The 22,420-nt window shown below is 45.7% G+C and overlaps 3 protein-coding genes across 11 annotated transcripts; 2 read left to right on the top strand and 1 right to left on the bottom strand.

Moving 5' to 3' along the window:
* The first annotated feature begins 47 nt into the window (after window positions 1–47).
* Window positions 48–4,052, top strand: LOC100744216 (mutS protein homolog 5-like). Its single transcript, XM_033322020.1, has 11 exons — window positions 48–609; window positions 694–867; window positions 957–1,161; window positions 1,272–1,473; window positions 1,549–1,788; window positions 1,865–2,003; window positions 2,078–2,441; window positions 2,501–2,713; window positions 2,814–2,954; window positions 3,021–3,079; window positions 3,142–4,052. The coding sequence occupies exons 1-11, from the start codon at window positions 89–91 to the stop codon at window positions 3,233–3,235; spliced, it is 2,352 nt and encodes a 783-aa protein (XP_033177911.1). The 5' UTR covers window positions 48–88; the 3' UTR covers window positions 3,236–4,052.
* Window positions 3,642–18,225, top strand: LOC100744100 (kinesin-like protein KIF2A). Of its 8 annotated transcripts, none has more exons than XM_033322017.1 (13): window positions 3,648–4,391; window positions 7,035–7,129; window positions 7,207–7,311; window positions 7,954–8,094; window positions 9,375–9,405; window positions 10,346–10,757; window positions 10,825–11,398; window positions 11,468–11,717; window positions 11,800–11,954; window positions 12,038–12,244; window positions 12,352–12,526; window positions 14,829–14,921; window positions 15,026–15,222. In XM_033322017.1, the coding sequence occupies exons 1-13, from the start codon at window positions 4,325–4,327 to the stop codon at window positions 15,157–15,159; spliced, it is 2,439 nt and encodes an 812-aa protein (XP_033177908.1). In that variant the 5' UTR covers window positions 3,648–4,324; the 3' UTR covers window positions 15,160–15,222. The 8 variants fall into 8 exon arrangements, with proteins under 8 accessions (XP_024224996.1, XP_033177905.1, XP_012243804.1 ...); XM_033322016.1 differs by lacking the exon at window positions 15,026–15,222 and adding an exon at window positions 15,927–18,225 and having other exon boundaries at window positions 3,649–4,391; XM_024369228.2 differs by lacking the exons at window positions 14,829–14,921; window positions 15,026–15,222 and adding an exon at window positions 13,124–14,822 and having other exon boundaries at window positions 3,642–4,391; window positions 7,954–8,070.
* LOC100743988 (protein adenylyltransferase Fic) lies at window positions 18,090–21,321 on the bottom strand. 2 transcript variants are annotated; one of them, XM_012388384.3, is made up of 3 exons: window positions 20,930–21,321; window positions 19,934–20,828; window positions 18,090–19,835 (listed from the first exon to the last, which is right to left on the bottom strand). In XM_012388384.3, the coding sequence occupies exons 1-3, from the start codon at window positions 21,144–21,146 to the stop codon at window positions 19,460–19,462; spliced, it is 1,488 nt and encodes a 495-aa protein (XP_012243807.1). In that variant the 5' UTR covers window positions 21,147–21,321; the 3' UTR covers window positions 18,090–19,459. The 2 variants fall into 2 exon arrangements, with proteins under 2 accessions (XP_012243807.1, XP_003491420.1); XM_003491372.4 differs by having other exon boundaries at window positions 19,934–20,816; window positions 20,930–21,319.
* Between the last annotated feature and the right edge of the window lie 1,099 nt (window positions 21,322–22,420).

Raw genomic sequence — 22,420 nt, 5'->3', positions numbered from 1 at the left:
CCTTTTTCGAAAACGTCGAATCGAACAAATCGGTGATCAAAGCTGCGCGTTAAGTGTTTCGTCTTTCTTTCCCCAGATAATTCTATCGATGATTTGGAACAACAGTCATCTTGGCGCCGCTTATTATAACATCGTTACGTCCGAACTGTTCATTTTGGAAGACACGATGGACGACGTTGAACGTTTCGACGTAACGAATGCTCTGTATAGGCAATGTTTGCCCCGTTACGTGATTACGAACGCTGCGGCACCCGCTGCTTTTACCAATGCTATAAAAAAGATATTGACGACGGAAGCATCGAACGAGGAAACGAATTCGTTCGATTCGCGCGGTACCGTGCGTAACGCCGTGTTGAAAGTAACCTGCAAAAAGGAGCATAACTACGAACGGTGTTCTCACAGGGTGAGATGCCTTCGACTCGACTCGGAGCCGAAGAACGCCAATAACGTGGACAGACTAACCTTTTTGAATACTATACTCAATTTTAAATGCTGCGCGATGATACACGCGTTGGGTTCGCTCTTGCTGTTCATTGACAAACACTGGAACAATATCGCGTTGGATCCGTCCGGAAAACCGTCCTTCGTATCGCTTAATTACCTCAACCTGTAAGTTGAAATCACGTTCCTTCCACTCTCTCATCGTCCGCAATTTTTTCCATTCTATTCGGTTTTATATTTTTGCGGAACAAGCCGAGATTTGGTCATAATGGACGAAGACACTTACAAGGCGCTGAATATCGTCCAAGCCAGAGATCACCCGAGTCTTTTTAAATTTGGCAAAACAAGTACAACGATGAAAGGAATCAGTTTATTCTCGTTACTGAATCGTTATTGCCATTCCAGACCGGGAGTTCAATTTCTGTGGTAAATTCTAGTTTATCTACTGTTAGTTGCGTATGTTCGCGAGAGACACCCGGTTGTCCTATTGTTTTTGTTTGTATCTGTAACCGCAGGAAGACGCTACATCATCCGACGCGGAACATCGCCGTATTAGAGCAACGATTAAACGCTGTCGAATTTTTTCTGAATTCGAAGAACCAGAGCGTTGTCGAGAATTTATCGTCTTGCTTAAGGCACGTATATCGTTTGACCAACACCGTGCTTGCCTGTTGTTCCGGACCGCAAGCCAAGCCATCCAATTGGTACAAATTGCACAAGGTTCGATTCTTTGTTCCGATTCCTTTAGTTGCTGAATCCAGTTATAAACAATATGCGAACGATCCTTGCGCCTTGCTCGATCAGTCAAACGATTTCATTTGCTTTTTCAGACCATTTCGCACGTAATTTGTATCGCGGACATATGCGAAGAATACGCAGGACGAATAGAACTGTTTAGGCAAATAGCCGAAAGTATCACGAGCGAGATGCAATACGTTAAGTACTTTATCGAATACATAGTGGATTTTGGCGAGAGCAGACGCGAGAGCAAGCTGGTGGTTAAACCGAATGTCGACCCCTTGCTGGACGAACGTGCGTGCAAGATTTATCTTGATTGTTTCTACGAATTGTTAATCGTAATCGTAATCAGAGCCTCTTGATTCACAGTGAATAATGTGCGACGTACTCTGCCCGAATTGCTTACGCAAATGGGAGAGAAAGACATGCGAGAGCATCTTCCATCTTCTGTCACCGGTTGTAACATGCTATATTTGCCAAACATTGGCTACGTTTTAGCGATAAACGAGTGGAATCCGACTCCGCCGACGAAAGACGCTACTTACCCTGGTTTGGAATTCAAATTCAGCATTAATCAGGTGCATTATTACAAAAGTTCTTCGGCGAAAGGTCGGTGTCTCGTTGTTTCGCTTTTACGAACCAAGCTTTTACACTTGTTCATTCTCATTCGGCTGGTTTATTCTAGAACTAGACGAGACCGTGGGTGATATCATATTGAAAATAGCCGTTCGGCAGAATCATATCGTACAAAAGTTAATACGATACATAAAGAAACACACAGGAACAATTTTACGCACGATTCAACTGTGCGCCGAATTGGACACGTAAGTACCCGTAATCGCAAGCAAAGGTCGTACAAACAATTCGATGGTTAACACGCACTGCTCGATCGTTATAGTTTATTGGTGTTTTACAAAGTGGCGCGCGATTATAACTATGTCAGACCAAACGTGACCGAGTCAAAGATCATAAATGTGGTCGAAGGACGGCATCCGCTGATGGAATGCGCGACGACGTTCGTGCCAAACGACATACGTTCGGGGCAAGGTGCAAGTTTAATCAAAGTTTTAACAGGGCCAAATTCTTGCGGCAAAAGCGTATACCTAAAACAGATCGGACTCGTAGTGTTCATGGCTCATATAGGTTGTTACGTTCCTGCAAGAACCGCGACGATAGGGACGATATCTCGTGTTTTGACTCAAATGTCGAACACAGAAAGCATCGGACTGAACGCCAGTTCGTTTCTACAGAATCTTCGGCAGGTAGGCGAGCGGTGTACGTTTCCCTAGATCGAATCGAAAAAAACGAGTTTGCATTTCAGATAAACGTGGCTCTACGCGCATCTACATCAGATTCGATCGTAATATCGGACGAATTAGACAGAGGAACGTCCGAAATTAGCGGATTGTCGCTGGTTGCAGCCGTACTGAACACGTTCGCCGAAAGAGGTTCGAACTGTCCTCACGTGTTTGCCGCGACGCACGCGTATAACGTACTTGCGTTATTGCCTCAAACTCCTGTAATCGAGACTCAGGTGAGAGAAAACATCTTTGTCGATAGTTTGTACTCGTATACCCCCTCTCTTCCCTTTCCTCTTCTCTCCCTTTCGATTTTTTCCTTCCTTTGGAATACAGACGTTCGAATGCGTGATCGACCAAGATGAATCACTGGCTTTTCTCTATCGTCTGACCAACGGTAGCACAAAGCGCAGTTTCGCGCATTACGTAGCGAGAATCGCGGAACTGGAAGAAGACGTTGTTAAGCGAGGGTTGTTGGTAATTAAGCACGATTATACTATATACAGGATTATACGAATATACTTATAATTCGATCAATCGCAGGTATTCCAGAAGATAAAAGAACACGATTTACCAACGAGTATTCATTGCCGTATCGATAGGTAAAATAGTTCGTACGCGCAGCATCGTAAAATATGTAATTATCGAGAGTGTTTGATTTTAGAATGAAACGTATCGTCGATCGATTCAAAGGGGACGACGATTTAGATTTGGAGGAATTAAAAACACTAGTGAGGCAAGCTGTGTTTCCGAAATAATCGCAGGCACCTCGATTCGAATAAAACAGTCGTCTGCTACGAAGACCAATCGCTACAGCGACAAATAAATAAAACATCTTTGTATCTTATACGTAAAGGAATAAAAATAAAACGAGTTAAAATTCAGGATAAAATTAAGATATCTGGTGTTCCGCAACAGCAGGCCACCGATATTTATCGCTACGTTTCAATTTCACGTCCGGAGTCTGGTTTTTATCTCCGACCTGATCGTGTTTAGATATTTTCAAGTGGTTAAGATCAGGCGGAGAAAATGGCCGACGGGGCGATGTTCGAAATTGCCAATAGATGGAGGGAGAATGCAGCTGCTCGAAAAGAGGTATGTGCACAGTAACAGATGTCGCGGCAGTAATGGTCGACCGAGAGTTGGCGCTCGCAGTCTTTCCGTTGTCAATAACGGACACTGGCAGTATCCCGGCACAAAATCCCGGAAACATCTCGTTCGTGAAATTCAACGAATCTTCGAATGTAATTTCGAGTCGTTGCGTTTTCGTTTTGGCGTAGTTAAAAATTCGTGGAAAGAGAGCGTACTGTCGCGCGGGTTACACGAGCTACCGTTTAAACGAGAATTCGCAAAACGGGCGTGCCTTGGACACAATCGGCGACGTCCCTGACGTGAAAATACACAACGGCAAGAGGTGGTGGACAACGACAGCGAGACTGGGACTGCGGTTAAGATTGCGACAAAGAGAAGAACGAACAGCAGCGAGGATAAAGCACGGGACACCGTGTACCAGCAAAATAGGGCAGAAAAACGATAACAGCAGCGGTAGCAGCAGCGGTGACGGAAAGGGAAAAGTACGAGTTACGACGGCGGAGAGGAACGCAGCACAGCCGCGTGATTTTGAACGCGAACGCTGGCGTAACTGTCAACGGTCGGATTTCGAAGTCTCGTAAACTACACGGTCTTCGTAAGGCTTCTGTTGCCCGAGAATCGCTGCGTTTTTCTCGCGTCAACATCATCGACGTCGCGTCGTATCGTCGTCGTCGTCTTCTTCATCGCTGTCGTGTTCGATCCGGTGAAAAACCGGCCGTCTTACGATCATAGCCACGGCGTGAGAACACGACTAAATGACCATGGACCACGGCATGTACAACATTGAGACCGGCAACAGTATAAATATCAAGAGGACAGACGGTGAGTAACGTATCTTGCCAAAGTATTTTTAGACATTTTCAGACAGCCGATCGCGTGCGCGATGCCTCGCACTTTCGTTATCTACTGCCAACGAAAATCGAACACCGCTTGACCCGTTTATTTCCCCTTTTTTGTTTTCTCCCGTATACAACGAATATGCGAGCCACTTCTCTCGTCATTATCGTCGGTGTCGTCGTCGTCGTCGTCGTCGTCATCGTGTAACCGTTTTCGCCGCTCCGCGCCGCGCACACGTTTTTACCGTGATACACCGATTCGTCGTGATTCGCACGTTGGTACAGCGATCAACTATTCCCACGGAGACGAAAGTCGTTGATAGTACGTTGATACAAGTGAATCTAGCAAACGAACCGGACAACTTACCCTTACTCGTGCAGCCGCTGCACGCCGCATGTCGCGCATCGTATATTACGTCGCATCCTCCTGTTGGCCAACTACATACATCGATATACATACGTTGCCTACTCACGTAGATGGGCATTGGGCATCGCGATGCACATACACGATAGCTACCGAGAAACGAGCAAATAGTCGCGATACGCAAGTCTATATAAGTGCAAGTTCTTGCCCTTGCGTTCCGACTGCTGACCTTTTCACGCTATATTTGTTTTCTTTTTTCCTTTTTTTAAACTTGCTTCGAGTACGGGGTTAGTCACGTCGCGCCGCGCCGGTGTGAACCAATGCGACAGACCACGCGGTCGTATCTTTCGTTCGGTCGCCGATCATCCAGTTCCTTACCATACGACGATCGCGTCTCGATACCAGCGATTCCGCTGCTGGCAGATGTACGGATATCCTTTCACCGCGAACGCGCTGGGCTCCTCTCGACCGATGTAACTCGTAATGCAACGAGACCAGAACAAGAGATGCCGTCGTCTCTTTCGAATCGTTAGTTGCATCCCTCCTTACGCACTTTGAATGCTTCGCAACTCCACGGATGTCCCTAGAAATACGTTCGTCACGATGCATCGGTACTTCGTGAATCCTTCCGCGACACGGTCTTTCCCCGATCGAATGCAATCGACGTTTTCGAAGAATACCCTGGTCGCGAGAAGGTTTGCGCCGAACCAACAACGCGCTATTTTATTTACTCGCGCTCTCTCGGTGAATGAGTCAGATCGTTCGCCAAGAAAGGAGAGTCGGTTGGCCGCATCGTAGCGGCCAGAAACGATCGTTGGTCGTTACGTTCGATCGAGGAATACGCGATCGTGAACGACGATCGACGTCGCAGTAGTGTCCGCCGAGAACGGTTAGCGATAGTTGGAAAAGCGCCCGTACAGTTGCAGGAAGAAAGCGGATCGGTGACCCAATCTCGGCCACGGTAATAATATTTATAGCTTGCACCCGCCCATATAAATAGGAATACGCGTACGACTACGCGCGACAAGAATCTTCGATCTTCGATTCGTTGCGATTCTCGCGCGGCTCGCCAATTTCCCAAACGCAAATTCCATTATCTTCAATCGTGATCCAACATTACGACTCGTTACGAGTCGTTAAGAGCATTACACGCTGTCTACAGGTATTTAACGGATACCGTGTAGGACGTACTCGCGATCGAAACGCAGCTCGACGCAGCATGGCGATGCAACAAGTGGCCAGGTCCCCGGTCGTCGCGTATATTATACGTATGTTAGCGACGACGCATTTTCGAGGCGATATAATGGCACACAGTCGTCGCTATTTAGTCTTACCATAATTTATGACTGGGTGGAGGGCTCGATAAGAACCGACCTCGGCAAGCGACTCGAAGTTGCCGAACAATACGGTGCTGATGATACGTGTTTAGAGGATGCACGAGGGTATTATTGTTATTACTGTTATGTAATTTACGAGATCGTTTTATTGCCAGTATTACCAAAGAATAGAGACATTGTTCAAAGTTGAAAGAATCTGGTCGCAAAGTGGCAAAGACAACGACACCTTTTGATATTGAACGGACTGTGGGGAACGGCGCGTTACTTTCTTACCCCAGAATCATCGGCATGGAGCGATATAACGATTTTGCCTTTGGCGTGATTTGTCTTTAACGCGTATATACCTCGCGACTACTCGTGAGTCGACGAGTGAACGAATGACTGGCGTTTAGCGCCGAAATAGGCCGTTTGGTCGCGGTACAGACCTTGCCCGAAATTCGAAATCGAAATGAAAAGCGAATAGAACGACGACGCGTGGTCGATTCGCAGCGACTCGCGTACACGTGGGCGCTGCATCCTTATAAGGACGCCTGTCGCGAGATTCTTACGCCTCGCCGAACCTTACCTTTTATCCGCTCTTACGTCATCTATGAACACGTTACCTCGCTGGATATCTCCGCGAGTCTGGAGATCGACGCGTCCTCGATCGAATAACCATGCGAAACGAGAAGAAACGATTTCCCTCGCCTTAATCGATTTAAAACTTTGCGAGTTTAAAGCTCGTGATCAGGCGTACACGAGCATCGTGCCGAAACAGGGGAAAACCGCATTCTTCGTTTCTTACTCTCCCGTTTTACGTTGCAGACCGATACTCGAATCCAATTCGATCGACTCGCGCGTCCTTCGTGCAAATCCCTCGCTGCGATTCCCTTTAGCGGAAAGTTCCTCGAATTGCCGACAAACTACGCTGAATTCGTATTTGTTCCAGGTCGTGTCCACTCGGCAGTCGTTTCCGGCATTAATTGGGAACAGCGCACCGTCACCGTAGAATGGTTCGAAAGAGGAGAGACCAAAGGGAAAGAGGTACTTCGCGCGAGAACGAGCGAGACATGCAGTACGCGCGACGTTTCTAACGTTTTCGTTGTCTGTTTCGCTTTTAGGTCGAGATGGACGCGATCGTCGCCTTAAATCCCGACCTGACGAATCAAAAGACCATGGAACCACCTTCGCAGATCAACAATCACGTGTTGATTTCCAAAGCAAGGGTACGTATCGCGCGATCCTTCGATCTATCAAGCGATCTTTCTCTTTCAAACAGCGCGCGACAACCACGGAAGACGAACCAACAGTTAGAAGAAAAGAAACGACGAAATCGCGTTTCCATCGTGTACACGTTGGAATTACGTCGCACGTGATCGAGCAATTTCAATTTCCGCGTACGTAGTGTCTTTAGGCAACCTCTCATCCGCGTTCGTTGTTTCGGTGAGAGACACGTGTCTCGTAGCTTTGGCGCGGCTCGCGTCGAATCGCTACCGATCGAGCGTGCGACCACGTTCAACGTCGCGACTCTCGCGTCGTTCCTCCTACTAACACGATTACATCTTTTTTTCCTCCATGGACGCTGCTCATTATCACGGATTTGGGTCTGCGATGGATCATCACCGATATCGGGTCTCTCCCGTCCGAAACCGATCGCATCCCCCAATACGACCTCGCATCGTCGTGTCATCGTCCCGCGTTCCCGCAATCTCTACCGGCACCACTTCTTCTCGACGATTCACGCTCGTCGATCCTCCTCCGCCCCCTCCTAATATCGTCGCGGTCGTAGTTTCTCTTCGAATCGTATCTGGTTCGAATTACGTGTTCGATTGAAATCGCGCGCGCCATCAAATTCGAACGAAAAGCAGGATTCTTCGGGCGAAGAGGACGAGGGGGTGGATGAGTCGGAGAACCAAGAGGAGGGCTCCCTTGGACGGCACGGCGGTCATACCGCAAGAAACGGCCTTGCATCCGCAACGCTTCCTGTACGAGTCGTTACTGCTCTTTCGGTAAACGCGCGAAACCCACGCTCCTTTCCTCCCACCCTGATACTCCTTTGTATTTCCTGTATCCTTAAAGCACACGCACTCACACGTAAACGCTCGGCTTTACTTTGTTTTATCCTCCTTCTCTCGTTGCCGTAAAGTTAGAGATTTACATCGGTCCAGTAGCATTGCGGTCCACTAGTCCAGTCCAGCATTGGATCGTAACTGTAATATGGCAAACAGTGTTTCGATTCCAGTACAACGTCGTTATCCCAGCGAGCAATCCAGTCCAACTCCTAGATCGAAAGTTTACTTTTCGAATCACATCGAGAACACGATATTCCAACGTTACTGGAGTCGCGTAGACGACTCGATAACCAGTGCTGACTGAAGCGTAGTACGGTGCATTCATTGTCACGACGATTTACCAACGATTTTCCAGTGCTTCGTCTGTTTAAAGGAGACTGGAATACCGTAGACACGAACCTATTTTCAGTCAAAGAACTGGAACGTAATCGCTTGATCCAGTAACTGGATTGATGTAAACTCAGCTTTAACGTCAGCGTTTTTCTCTCCCTCCCCGTTTATTTTCCATTCCCTTCTCTCTATGCTACTTTGCAACGTTTCGAGGATCGATCGCACTCGATACACCGCGCCACCTCTGTCGCCAACAACCACGCGCCTGATACCGGTTTCCTCACCTTATTTTGCGTTTCCTTCTTTTTAAGCTCGTTTCTCGTCGGAACATTGCGATTCGTTCTAAAACGACGTTGTCGTCGTTGTCGTCGTCGTCCCACGCACGCTTCCTATCATTTCCTCGCTTCTCGCGTACTCGCATTACCGTGCCTTTCGTTCGATCGAACGTCGGACGTCGAACAACGAGTTTGACGCCCGTCAAATTCCGATGTCTCGTCTCGCTTTCTTTTCTACCACGTTCGTTCGATTTACGTTTCCTTTGCTTTTTACCGCGAAGCATCGATTCTGTTCCGACTACGGCGTTGTACGTATGCACGTACGTACGGAATTACGTTTTATCGATTTCGATTCGTACATTTTGCACTCGCTTTTCGGTCAACGTTTTTTAGACGACGTATTATACCCACGCTCGACCATCGACCAACGTTTTATTTAACTTACCATCTCCTTTCATTGTATTCGTTTATTTATTTACTCATCTCTCTTATCATTGGTTATTTTCGAACACCATCGAATTACAGAATATTGAACTTTATGTAATACTTGAATAACTCGTATTGAAATTTTCTTTGACGACGTTACGATATGTTTTCTGTTTCTTTTTTCAGCATTCAACCAAGCCGTCGATTCCAGTAAAAGGTATGTCGTACGCGGGCAAACGTTACGTACGTATGATGGTTTGCACGAATAAGAGAAGTCGCGTTATCGTTTGTTAATCTGACGAATCGATCGAGCTGATGTCGCGCGAACGCAAATGTCGTTTATTTTTGCACGATTGGTCAACGGCGATCGATGCAACGTTCTCACGCGCGTTTCGTCGTGTTGCGATCGTTTCGCGCCGCGTTTACTATGTCGTGGTCACTAACTCTGGACGGATCGATTTGCCAAGCGATGGCGAATGAAGTACGCGTGGTGTAACAGCGATGTCAGCGTCGTGTAAAAGAAGCACCACCAGTGGCAACGAGCGGCGGTGCGCGAGTGTTCACGCTCCAAACTATCGATGCTCTTGCGCCGTATGCAAAGGCACGCAAGGGCAAGGACCTCGACGGACGATGCGCTACGTATTAAACGAACAGAGTATATAATCGGGTCGTGCGATTCGAGCCTACGTTTCTTCCATTCTTCTACACTCTCGTCTACTTTCTCTTCCTCTCTCTCTCTCTCTCTCTCTCTCCCTCTCCCTCTTCCTCACCCATTCACAGACGTACACACGTCTTTCCTTCCTTCCTCGTTTCTTCCTTCATTTCTTTCCGTCTATTCTTTCTGTCGATTCACCTCGTTCACCGCGGTCATCGCCATGAGGTTCGATCCGTTGGGCTACTGTTTCGGAAGAAAAAATAAGATCAACGGCACCGAGGATGGGAAGACCGAGGAATTGGTTGAAGCCATCTCGGAGCAGGTCTCAGCACACGGTAACACACACACACACACACGCGCGATTCTCTCGATACGCGCTATCGCGTCTGAATTTTGTTTATTTTCCCGCGAGAGTCGGTCCACCGAGCAGACTGCGCGAACACGTTCGTTCGATTCGACCCCGAAACTTGAACACATCACGCGACTGATGTATACTTTGCAGCGGGTTCCAACAGACAATTGTCGCGACAAACGGGTCGGCCAACCAATATAATGCCACCCGGTGTCACTGTGAATGGACACGGTGATTCCGTGGCTGGATTAACGAGCCGCCGAGAATTGGAGAACATCCCACCGACACCTACGTCAACGGCCGCTTCCTTCAATGCCTCCATGGCAGCGCAGGCCAAGCAAAAGCAACAACAGCTACAGTCTCAGCAGCAGCAGCAGCAGCAACAACAGGTACAAGCGGACAACGGGCGAGTTAGACGGTCGAATGTGGTCAAAGAGGTCGAGAGGCTGAAGAAGAACCGCGAGGAAAGAAGGCAGAGGCAAGCGGAGTTGAAGGAGGAGAAGGAAGCTCTGATGAACTTGGATCCTGGTAATCCGAATTGGGAATTTCTTGCTATGATAAGGTCAGTCCCGATTCTTTCTTTTCTCGGGTGATACCATTCAAGACCGTTGACGTCTTTCCGTCGACAGGGAATACCAGAACAGCATCGAATTCAGGCCCCTTCGAGAAACGGATAGCGTGGAGGACCATCAAATTACAGTGTGCGTCAGAAAGCGTCCGTTGAACAAGAAGGAGATCGCGCGCAAAGAGGTAGATGTGATCAGCGTGCCTAGCAAAGATCAGATGGTGGTTCACGAGCCGAAAGCCAAAGTCGATCTAACCAAATACTTGGAGAACCAAATCTTTCGATTCGATTACGCGTTCGACGAAACTTGCAACAACGAGATCGTCTACAAGTACACTGCTAAACCTCTGGTGCAAACGATTTTCGAAGGTGGGATGGCCACGTGTTTCGCTTACGGTCAAACGGGAAGCGGTAAAACGCATACCATGGGAGGCGATTTTAACGGAAAGACACAGGATTGCAAAAGAGGCATATACGCGATGGTAGCCAAGGATGTGTTTAAATGCCTCAAGCTTGTTAAGTATCGTCCGTTGAATCTGGTCATTTCCGCGAGCTTTTTCGAAATCTACTCTGGCAAGGTGTTCGATCTATTGAAGGACAAAGAGAAGCTGCGCGTTCTAGAGGATGGCAAGCAACAGGTACGCTTATACGCGTTTACTTGTTCTCTTTTCCCGTTTAGCTCGTTTCTATCTTTTCCCGTCCCGTAGGTGCAAATACTCGGATTAACGGAAAAGGTGGTGGAGACTTGCGACGAAGTGTTGAAGTTGATACAGCACGGAAACAGTGCCAGAACGAGTGGTCAAACCAGTGCAAATTCCAACTCGTCGCGATCCCATGCCGTTTTCCAAATCACAGCACGGATACCGGGTACGCTCAAGGTTCACGGAAAATTCTCTCTGATCGATCTTGCTGGTAACGAGAGGGGAGCAGACACGTCTTCCGCCAACAGACAAACCCGTGAGTTTCGCGTAATTTCCTCTATCTGCGGGTTGAAGGTCCACCGATGAAACGCGTGCAAAGATGATCGCGTTGTTCACAGGTATGGAGGGTGCCGAGATCAACAAGTCACTGTTGGCGTTAAAAGAATGTATCCGCGCGTTGAGTCGCAAAGGAACGCATCTGCCATTCAGAGCTAGCAAGTTGACGCAAGTATTGAGGGACAGCTTCATCGGTGAAAAGTCGAAAACTTGCATGGTAACAGATTCGCGTTTCTCGCATAGCGGATCCATTTAAACGAACCGCGCACGTCCTTACCACCGCTCTTCCCTTGTTCGCAGATAGCTATGATCAGTCCGGGAATGAGTTCTTGCGAACATTCGTTGAACACGCTCAGATATGCGGATCGAGTGAAGGAGTTGGCCGCGACTGATCCAACGGAAATGAAAGTTTCCCCGACGGACGACGAACGGGAATTAAAGATCGAGGAACAGTCGAACAACAGCGTATTGTCGGATAGCGATTTGGCACAGCTTCGGTCTCTGAACGTAAGACAAAAAATAGAATTTCCGCGTCAGCTCGGGCTTCCGAGTTTCGAGACGGACCGGTTCTTCCACTTACTCGGTCGACTCTTTTTTTCTTTTTTTTTCAACAGGAGGGTGAGATTTCACAAGACCTTTACACGTTCCACGAAGCGGTATCTGCACTGCAAATGTTGGAGGAGGAAGTCCTAGACACGCACAAAATGGTCATGGACCATACGACCAGATTCCTGGATGGCGCGCGTAATGTGTTCAGTACGACCCACGAAGTTGATTACGACCAAGAAGGTAAGACGGCGTTTCCGCGTTTGTTTCAACTGATTCCGAACCCTTGTATTCGAGCGTGTCTTCGCTCTCCCGGCCGCGTCCGCGCACACACACTCGCAAATGCACGCACACACGCATTTACGTACGCATGTACGCACGCGTAATCGTTTCTATTTTCAGAATTTTTCAACTTCAGTTTACGCCTCTTGTTCCGACATGCAAATGTCTCTCTTCTCTTTTGCATGCGTAATATCTTTCCTCTCTATACTTCCGTTCGTTTCGTTTCTTAAGCGGATCGATCTCTTCTGCTTTGTTTATCATTTTGCGTTTTCTTTTTTTGTTTTTTTTTTCTTTTGTTTTTTCTCTCCTTTTAATTCTCGATTTCTTAACGATTTTTCGATGACACGATAACGCATGCCTGTTCGCCTCGTCGCGTCCGTCTGTCCAAAAAGCTATACTACGAGCGCTACCGTACTTTTATTTTCGGTCTCTCGTTCGTACCCGTTTATCGATCGGACAATGTCTCGGTACCCCGCGACAGAACCTAATACGGTGAAACACGAGGAGCAAAAAGGGTGGGGCACCAAGCGTTATTGTGTATGTGGAATTTTGCGACAGATTCACGCGGTAAAGATAAGGCAAAGGCAAGCTGCCCGTTAGAACCGAACTTAGAGGACGAGAGGACAACGACGACGACGACGACAACGTCAACGACAACGATGATGGTGGCTGAGCCAGTAGACAACGATAACCGCGACTCTACCGGCGGTGACGCGTGGTCCAACCTAAATAAACTCGTCGATACAACGACAAAGAATTCGTTAAAATCTCCTTGGAAGGACGAGGTCGAGTGTCAAAATGACACGAGTTCGTGCGATAGCGACTACGAATCGTTGAACGTTACTCGAACGACGCGCGTCGCGGCGAACACGGCCGGTATCGATCCACGTGTATCGTGCATCGAAAATGTTTCGAAGAAGAACAGTTTGCACGCGTATTCCGTTGCATACGGCAACAACTGGGCTCGGACAGTGAACCGCGCGCAACGATACAAACGGTCTACCGGTGGGAAAAAGAGCGTACAAAAATATCATTGGTCTGGCACTTTCAATCGAGACGGCGTCAAAAAATATTCTTCGCCTCTCGGTGAGAAAACGAGCGATGCCAAGAGGCGTCGTTTCGGCGAGATGAACGTCGTGGCCGACTCTAATTATAATTACAACTTGGATGCCTTCGACGATGAAAAGACAGCAAAGAAGACGAAACTGTTTGACGGTGATAAATTCAACTTGGACGATGAAAGCGGCGACAGAAAGGAGGACGCGACACGTTGGCCCGATCGTCGATCGTTCGCGAATCTTTCCAAACGCGATACAATGCCACTTAATACGTCACGGCGGAATTGGCTGACTCGCGAACACGGGCAGGAAGATCAGCGTTATCAACGAGACGAGTCTATCGAACAAGACGATCTAAACGCAAATTCGTCGAAACGAAGTCAACGAAACGACCACAAAGAAGAGAACCGACCCACCCTCGGTGAAACACGACGCTCTTCCGAATCCTCCTACCGCGTCGACGATGACGACAGTCGATCGACGATCATCGATCGCTACGAAATCACGCTCTCCACCGTCTACGTTCGTAAATCTCGTACGCCGATCGACGATCGATCCACCTGCAAATTTTTTAATTTTCTTTTGTCGTTTTTTAAAAATGTTATCCTCTTTATCTTCTTACCCAGCCTGTACATGATCTTTTTCATTTACGTGAAAAGAACGGAGGAGCCATAAGTATTTTGTTTCCGCGCACCTTTATCCGTTATAAGGGACCAACGATGTTTCTTCTTCCGCTTTTTTCCTTATTTTTCATTTTATACTATCCTATCGACGATATCGTTACTTTTATGCTTTAACGCGAAGCTTTTAACGTTACAATCGAAGGAGCGAGAGACCGGTTTGCAATATCATTCAATCGATCAGTTGAACCGATATTTCATTCACGGATACTAGACAAACCGCTGGCGACGAGTACGTTTGTTTTTACAAGCCGAGTCAGCGAAATTTTGTTCGGTCGAGAATGAAATCGATACGGAAGCGAATCTCGTAAAATCTAAGGAAAAATGTATACACGTAATATGTATATATAGGAACAAGAAACGAGGCATACGCGTTGTCATTGAGCGCGTTCGGCGCCCAAAAATCATTGTTTTTTAGCTATCTGTAAAAGAATACAAAGGCTCGAACAGCAGCTGCAACAACAACAACAACAACAACAGCAACAACAATGACACGTTTGAACGTAACGTCACAAACCCTTGCAGATTTGAGACGGAAAAGAACAAAGTTTGAGTCGCCCAACCTGAGGAGGTTCTATTTACGTAGACGTCTGATAGAGAGAAAACAGTTTTCCGACGGTACGAAATTATTCGATTCAAAATCATATATAAAGTCGCCTGTCAAAAGTTGCTTACTTTAATACCGCACCAGAGATCTACATATGTACTAATTACGCGTTCAGGGGTCACGATTCGCGAAGGCATCATTACCGCATCGACATTTACATCTACATCGCCGACGTCTCCGATAAGAGTAATGCTTGCTTTTAAGCCGCGATTTTCGATAAATCTATCGCAATATATATGTATAATATAAATACGTATCGGCAGTAGTACCTAAGCGTAAACGACACTAAGCCGAGCACGGAACTGAACGGAACGCACTGGATTGAGAAACTACTGCGCCAGTAATTACAATCGGATACAGAGCAACGTGTATTTTTTTCTTCCGTTCATCGAACTGGTAAGCCGCGATATCGATTTACGCGTCGATTCTACTCTATCCTGTCTAATTCTTCCTTCTGTTATCTGGCCCTTTCTTCTCCGATTAACGAATCTCCGTGCATCTTTAAAAATATCGCGATAGTAACCGAGCAATTGATTCTAACGCGAAAATTCCTCTATATGTACAATACACATTGAGCTGTTAATAAATATTAGTTTTATGGAATCTTGATATAACGGCATTGTTTTCTTCGCATTAACTACTACTATTATGGCCTGTGATACAAATGGACTAATAATACGCGGCACGCCTCGCTCCATAAGATACATAACGAAATCTGTACGTGAATTGTTGCATTTTCCGAGTAACCGGAACGCTTTGAATACACGCCAACGTAATCGATCGAGTTCGATTCGTAGCGTGGCCCAATTTGCCTGAAAATTTCCAGACGATCGTTATGTTTGGGTCGATCGTTTCGAAACGCATGAAAACGTAAACGTAAACCCCGCCGCTGCGGCAAATTCATACCGAGTCGTGCTTACGTTCATTCGCAAACTCACCAGATCCTTTTCCGTTTGCTATTTTGCAAAAGGGCAAATCACTGAAATCGACCACTGAAAACGTGTTGTTTGTTGCAGAATATGCCCAAAAGTGGGAACAGCTATTGGTGCAGCAGCGTGATATCTTGAACGCCGCAATCGATCAAGTCAGTCAGTTTCGTGGACAATTGTTGCAAGAAGAACAGATCAGCCAGAAGATGACGCGAACTCGTAACTCACGATATAACTAACGTGGATTAGTTTACGCGCGCGCGTCACAAAGAGAGAGAGAGAGAGGGTGAAGAGAGAGAGAGGGGAAGAGAGAAACGCGAGTGAATGAAGGAACGAATGAGTAAGCGAGCGAGTGGATGAGCGAGAGAGAAAGACGGAAAGACGAGGGCACGAAGAAGCATCTTACGATTACGATAACGATAAGGTGATGGCGATGGCGGTGGATGGCAGTGAGTGAGGATGGCATAATCAAAGGAAAGAGAATACCAGTAAACCATCTGAGCGTTCGAATACCATTTGTTTTCTCAGCATCGCTGTTACCATGACTCGTCGTATCAGCTTTCCATTCGCGTTCCTTTAACTGCAAACGAACCCGTTTAACGATACCGAAGTTCCTTTTCCTCTCCTCTTCGGTTTGCGACCGATCATCGATGATTCGAAAGCACGATATACTCACGTTTCACATGCTCGACAATGAACCGACAATGAAAATATCGAGTAACAAAATGAACTGTGGCCGACAGACGATCATCGTCCGTCCATATTCTTTCGCAAAATCGTTTACCGTATTTCCTCTCCTCTTTTTGCCCGTCTTTCTCCCTCTGCTTCTCTCCTCTTTTCCGATCGCTAGCTTTTTCTTCTAATTGTTCATGATGCAGCACGCACCTAAATCATAGCACGTATCGTCGTACGTACAGAATCGATCGTGCCCCGCGCGCGCGCTTTATTTTACTCGTAACTAACGTCTCCTTAGCGTTCGTTTTGAACGATGCTGCTGCATTCGTCGGACGATAAATCCGCATATACGCAGATCACTGGGTGCGATCAAATCGACAATCGTATGTACGTACGTACGAACCGAAAACCTAATGAATCAATGCACGCGCGTCTACGATTATCCAAGATGAGCTGTTTTGTGTTACCTCCATGCGTCTAAAAGAAGAGAAACACGCTAAACAAGATATCCTTTAAGAACAGCATATCCTTCTCTTCCTTCTAACAAACTTTTCGATTCGTTTCTCATCGAGATACTTTAGACGAAGATTCTCGGTTTTTCTCGCCTAATTTATATTGCCAAACTTGAATTGCCCGATTTCAGATGGATCGAATTTTAGAAGAAATATATAAATGTACATCTGTCAAAAAGAGTACTTTCTCTTTCCGTCGAAAAGTTGGAATAAATAAAAAAAGAAGAGTTCTTATACCGCATACGCGTATTCGTCTAATCTCTCGTGTATTTGTACGGCCGTGGTTCGTTAAACGCGTATTTTCAACATTGACTTTGCTAGATCTAGTTTAATCGTAATCGTCCCTGTCTTAATCAAAAAAATCTCAGTTTATTTAAAGAATCCCACGTTTCGACAGAAATTGTAAGTTAACTCGTCTATGGTAAGCGATCGCGACCACCCTTCACCACCCTTGCGATTAGTATACGCGTTTCGCGAAATAAGTTTATAATGTAAGTACCAAGTTTCGTACAACGTTAATTCCTGTGTATACCATAGTCTCAGCAAATTACTAAATTTCTGCATGTCAAGTTGACGCGATTTCAAAAAGTATACCATTTCGTTGTTCGCTTTTGAGTACTCTTTTTTTTTTTTACAATTTTGCCTGTTTTTATTTATTTTTTCTTTTTTTTAACTTGAGAATCTTAAAATCCATGTAACAATTTCTATCTTACTTGCCGTCGTTTGGTTTCGTTCCTACCGTTTTCAGATTTTACGGTGAAGCGAATTTTCACAGACACGCTTCGCGAACTTACGAATGCATGCGCGCGTCTTTTCTTGCCAAAACGACGATGTCCAGCGCGTTTTGCGATCGATCCGATTTTTATGGATTTAATCGAAAGTGGGACCGAGTACGACATAGCAGGCAAGCAGGAACGAAGAGAGAACGAATGTGCATGTGCACGAGCGAGTGTATGCGTGTATGTACGATGCTATTGAGCGAATGAGCGAATGCGAGAAGATAGAGGGAAGAACGAATGTGTGTGAAATCGATAGGTCGTCAACTTACGTTGTTGGCTAAATATGATTTTTATAGAAATGTATTTATATAGATAAAACTACATCGTTATATCGCATTAAAAAAAAAAAAAAGGAGAGATTTGCACGTTTAGCGTAAAGATTTTGTTCACTCGTGATACATATTTGGATCGAACACGCTTGAAAACGATGGGAATTATCTCTGTATCGTTTCTTTCGCCAACAAAGCGTCAATAATGTTTTATTAGACGTACAAAAATTAAAGTTTCGTAGCAATCGAGCGTTCAATACTTCTTTGCCTTATTATTAATCGCACTATAGAATCGAATAGCGAGATAAGAAAGAAAACGTTCGAATCGGTGGATTGGATACTTTGATACGATAGTGGCAGCAACATCGTTACGATCGGCATTAAACGTATCAGGCTACAACGGCGATACTCTACTTTTTATAAAAAAAAAGGGAGAAAAATCTGCCGACGAAACTAAACAAAGGATTGAACAGAGACAATGATACAAACGATACGCTATTTGTCTTAATCTTTCACTTTCTTTGTCATATGCGTATCAAACGATATACCCAACCCAGTTGTTTGATAAATAAACTATATATATATATATGTATATTTATAATCGACTTAAAGCTAGCCGATCAAATGGCAAGTTCGTTTATCGTACTGACTACATTAATTGTTTTTGCGTAGATGATGGTAAAAAGAATATACCAACGTAAAGATTTAGAAAATAATGGATTTATTAAAAGTCGCGTACGTATTTACGTGGTATCGCAAGTAGCTCGACCAGCGAGTAGCGATTACGCATCCGACCTTAAATTTATACGCGACGTTTTCAACATACATTCCATATCGATGTTTAAAATTCGCCTAATTAAATATTAACTTACGTATATTCCTAAATTAGATCACAGTCTTTGATTGGGTTTCACACGATTTTCCGTTTTTCGACTGTCTTGGCGCATACGATAAAAAGCAAGAGAAATTATAAATGGAAGCATACCGGGTCGTATGGGGGAAAATGCGTCGGTAATCGCGAACGCATGTACGTCGACGGATCGTTGAGGAAAACAAATCAAGAAAAGATCTAGTTAACGAAAGGGAAAGTGTGTGCGCGGCCATGTACACTTAATGACATAGGTAACAAAACTGTAGAAACGGGCTGAATGTTCAATTCGTTAGATGGGAGCAAAAGGCAAAAGGAGGACAAACATTCGCAATTCCAAGGAGAATAGGTTGGAGGCTCGCAAAACCGAGTTTCCAATTTAAATACAAAGAGCGTTGTTGCAGACGGAACAGAGGTAAACGAATAGTTCAGCGAATCCAGATCTTTGGTTTAACGAACGTTGGTTTAACGATACTTGGAAACGTGTAGCGTACATTGGAAAAGCCGACCGAGACTATTAGCCAGTGTCAAAGGCATTGGTAACGCTATCCGTCGCCATGTCATCCTCCAAAACGATGGTATCGCGTCGTTCGGTGAACAAGGTATCTTGACTAAGCGCGGGAACCTGCCTAGAGAATTCGCTGGTTGCCCACAAGAACAGGTCCAACGTTTGTTCCGTGCATTCTGCTATAAATCGTACAAACGGTCGGACATCGCCGGTATTCGCTATTTGGAGATTCTCGTAATACGTGTGTCGATGCTGCTTGTGGATAATAACTGGAGGATAACCAGCTTGCATAAGAATCATGTTCATAAGCAAGCGAGACGTTCTACCATTACCATCAGAAAACGGATGTATATGTACCAACTTGTAATGCGCTAGAGCGGCGTATCTAGAAAAGAAGAAAGTAAACGACGATTATTTGCGATATATTCGGTCAGATGGTATGGTGTAGGATGGAAATGGGTGAGAAAATAAGTAGTTATATACCTGACTGGATGCATTCGAATAGCTCTTTCGCTGTTTAACCATAACGCGAATTCTTCCATAAGATAATGGATATCTCCTGGACCAGGAGGTACATGACCACCAACGTACACTTGAGTACGTCGAAATTGACCACCTCGAACGGGATCCACGTGTCCTAAAACACGCATATGAATTTCTAATATATCCTTAATGGAAATCGATCCCATCCTATTGACCAGGGTCGCGTTGATGTATTTCATTGCAGCGTCCAAGCCGAGAATCTCGTTGTGCTCATCGATGCTTTTACCAGCAACCGCGGTACGCGTTTCAACGATCGCCCGGGTCTGAGCTAAATTCATTGTGTTCCCCTCGATGCCAACTGTATGATATATATGTTGAAAATAAGCCTCCTTCTTTGCTCGTATCAAGGCGGCATTGTTGTCAGGAATCGTGGACAGTGTGTTTCTTTTTTCGTCTATGCGTCGCAGCATTCTTCGATCCAACTCTTCGACTACTCGAGCCGTTCTTTGACTGTTTATCAGTGCACCTTCGTGGTTCGGTTGAAAACTCAATGCACGCACATAATATTCGTTTGCTTTGATAACGTCGTTCTGTGTGTGCTCCAAAAACTCGCCGTAATGATTCAAGATATCTGGGTGGCGGGGTGCTAAAGCCACGGCATGCTGAAACAATTTGATCGCTTTCTTTTGTTTGCCCGACAATTTCATCTCCAATGCCAGATACAGCGAGGTTAAAGCTTCCGCGGTGGATGTCGCGCTATTCTCAATTTCCAATTGATGACGCAGCTCAGTCCTTGGCAATGCTAAATCCAAGGTACCTTCGTCGTACACGTTTAACTCACCTTCCGTCGGCAGCGGTATAAATACATGACGATAGTCGTGATCTAAAAGAATAACTACCATAACTATCAAAGTACCGAAGTTGGACAGTCCACGAAAGGGTCTATCTAGCTGGCACAAATCGTACGAGTTACACAGAAACTTGGGATAAACTTACCCGGTAAATATTTCAGGAAACCACGAATGTATTGAGACAGTAAGGTGCCGATGACAGCAACAGCAATTCCTGACACGAAAACGAAAAGCACGACTAGGCGATTCGCCGTCATGCTCATAGCGACATTTGCATTCTGCTTTTCGGTTCTTCTATCTCTTACGTATCCAAGCTTCTCGTCGTAGAACGCGTAACAAAACTTTTCACGCGACAGCAACATCGTGTTTTTACCAAATGCTCGACCAAATAATATCCCTTTCGATCGACAGCGAGTCGCAACATACTCTCAAATTTTTCCCAACACGTTTTACTCCTTGATCCGCACCAGGGACAAAATAACGCATTGCTTCGTTCGACATCTCGAACATGTGTTACTTTTCGATTGGTCTAGTTTTCAATGCAACCAATCGATTCTCTCTCAATTTCTCGCAGATGTCACTAGCATCGATCGTAACAAGTCTGGAAGGTAGCGCCCTCGTATCGAAGCACGTATTCGCAAGATGAACGCGTCGCCGCGCTTAAAGATTCAAAATAGCGCTATTTGTTTTTCGATCGGCTCGCTACAATCTACTCGAATATAAAACGCAATAAGGAACTCGTACGTTTTATAAAATCGAGTAGAAGTTGCGTTACGCACTTTCGTTTGGACGTATCTTAAAGGGAAGAAAATTTGACGAGACGTGTCTGCGATAATCGAAAGAGGATCGAGAACCATACGAGATAAGACGAAACGAGGTAAAGAAAGGGTAAACGATGCGAGACAAAAGATGGTAATAACGTGACAAGATGAAATAAGACGAGTCAAGCGTTGAGAGCAAGAGCGTCGAGGCTAGGCGAAAGGATGTATGGCTAGTTGGGAGACAGTGCAAGTCAGGATCTGGCGAAAGAGGAGGTGGGGGAATGATGCGAATGAACAAGAAGGCGAGGTAAGTCAGTCGATGCAAGCGAATAATAGTCGAAACGACCCTGAAACCGAGGCCATCGTTGTTCGTTGGCCCGAACAACACGCAAGCAGCACATTCGTTTCTCTTTATGTTCGGTTCGCGGGCTTCGATCTCGCGCATCGCATTACCTGCAAACACAACCATTGCGGTAAATATCTACGGTCCAGTCACCGAAAACATGTAAATCAACACATCATTGGCTTTTTCTCTTTCTCTTTAATAATCCTGAAACAAATTATCGTCTGAAATACATACATACATATAATTTTTATGCGTGACTTTTTGCATCTCGCTGTAGCGAACATCGATAAAGCGTCGGACAAACTTTGCACGTAGTTTACTGTTTCTGCGCCAGATGACGCTACATGCGAGCTTAGTGTTTCGAGTTTCAATCGTTCGCGGAAAACGCGTTCATTTCGTGCGTTAGCTTTTACCGTTGACCGTTCAGACAGTAAGCTTTCATTCGGTAAGCTTAATCGCGAAAAACCATAAACTACGCAAACTTCCTTCCATCGTTCATGGGTGTGTCTGACAACACGAACGCAGAGAT

Source organism: Bombus impatiens, unplaced genomic scaffold (assembly GCF_000188095.3).
Source record: "Bombus impatiens unplaced genomic scaffold, BIMP_2.2 scf_0548, whole genome shotgun sequence".
NCBI classification, from domain to species: domain Eukaryota; kingdom Metazoa; phylum Arthropoda; class Insecta; order Hymenoptera; family Apidae; genus Bombus; species Bombus impatiens.
The sequence above is the reverse complement of the archived record's forward strand: the minus strand, read 5'-3'. Positions and strand labels throughout refer to the sequence as shown.

Excerpts from the sequence above, each read along its gene's own strand:
- LOC100744216 (XM_033322020.1), top strand. The coding sequence starts at position 89 with ATGATTTGGAACAACAGTCATCTTGGCGCCGCTTATTATAACATCGTT. Across the intron at positions 1,162-1,271 it reads ATTGGTACAAATTGCACAAG|ACCATTTCGCACGTAATTTG; the intron begins GTTCGATTCTTT and ends TTGCTTTTTCAG. Across the intron at positions 2,442-2,500 it reads TTCTACAGAATCTTCGGCAG|ATAAACGTGGCTCTACGCGC; the intron begins GTAGGCGAGCGG and ends TTTGCATTTCAG.
- LOC100744100 (XM_033322014.1), top strand. The coding sequence starts at position 4,325 with ATGACCATGGACCACGGCATGTACAACATTGAGACCGGCAACAGTATA. Across the intron at positions 8,095-9,374 it reads GAGTCGTTACTGCTCTTTCG|CATTCAACCAAGCCGTCGAT; the intron begins GTAAACGCGCGA and ends TTCTTTTTTCAG. Across the intron at positions 11,399-11,467 it reads TAGAGGATGGCAAGCAACAG|GTGCAAATACTCGGATTAAC; the intron begins GTACGCTTATAC and ends CCCGTCCCGTAG.
- LOC100743988 (XM_012388384.3), bottom strand. The coding sequence starts at position 21,146 with ATGTTGCTGTCGCGTGAAAAGTTTTGTTACGCGTTCTACGACGAGAAG. Across the intron at positions 20,829-20,929 it reads TTTCCTGAAATATTTACCGG|TTATTCTTTTAGATCACGAC; the intron begins GTAAGTTTATCC and ends TAGTTATGGTAG. Across the intron at positions 19,836-19,933 it reads ATTCGAATGCATCCAGTCAG|ATACGCCGCTCTAGCGCATT; the intron begins GTATATAACTAC and ends CTTCTTTTCTAG.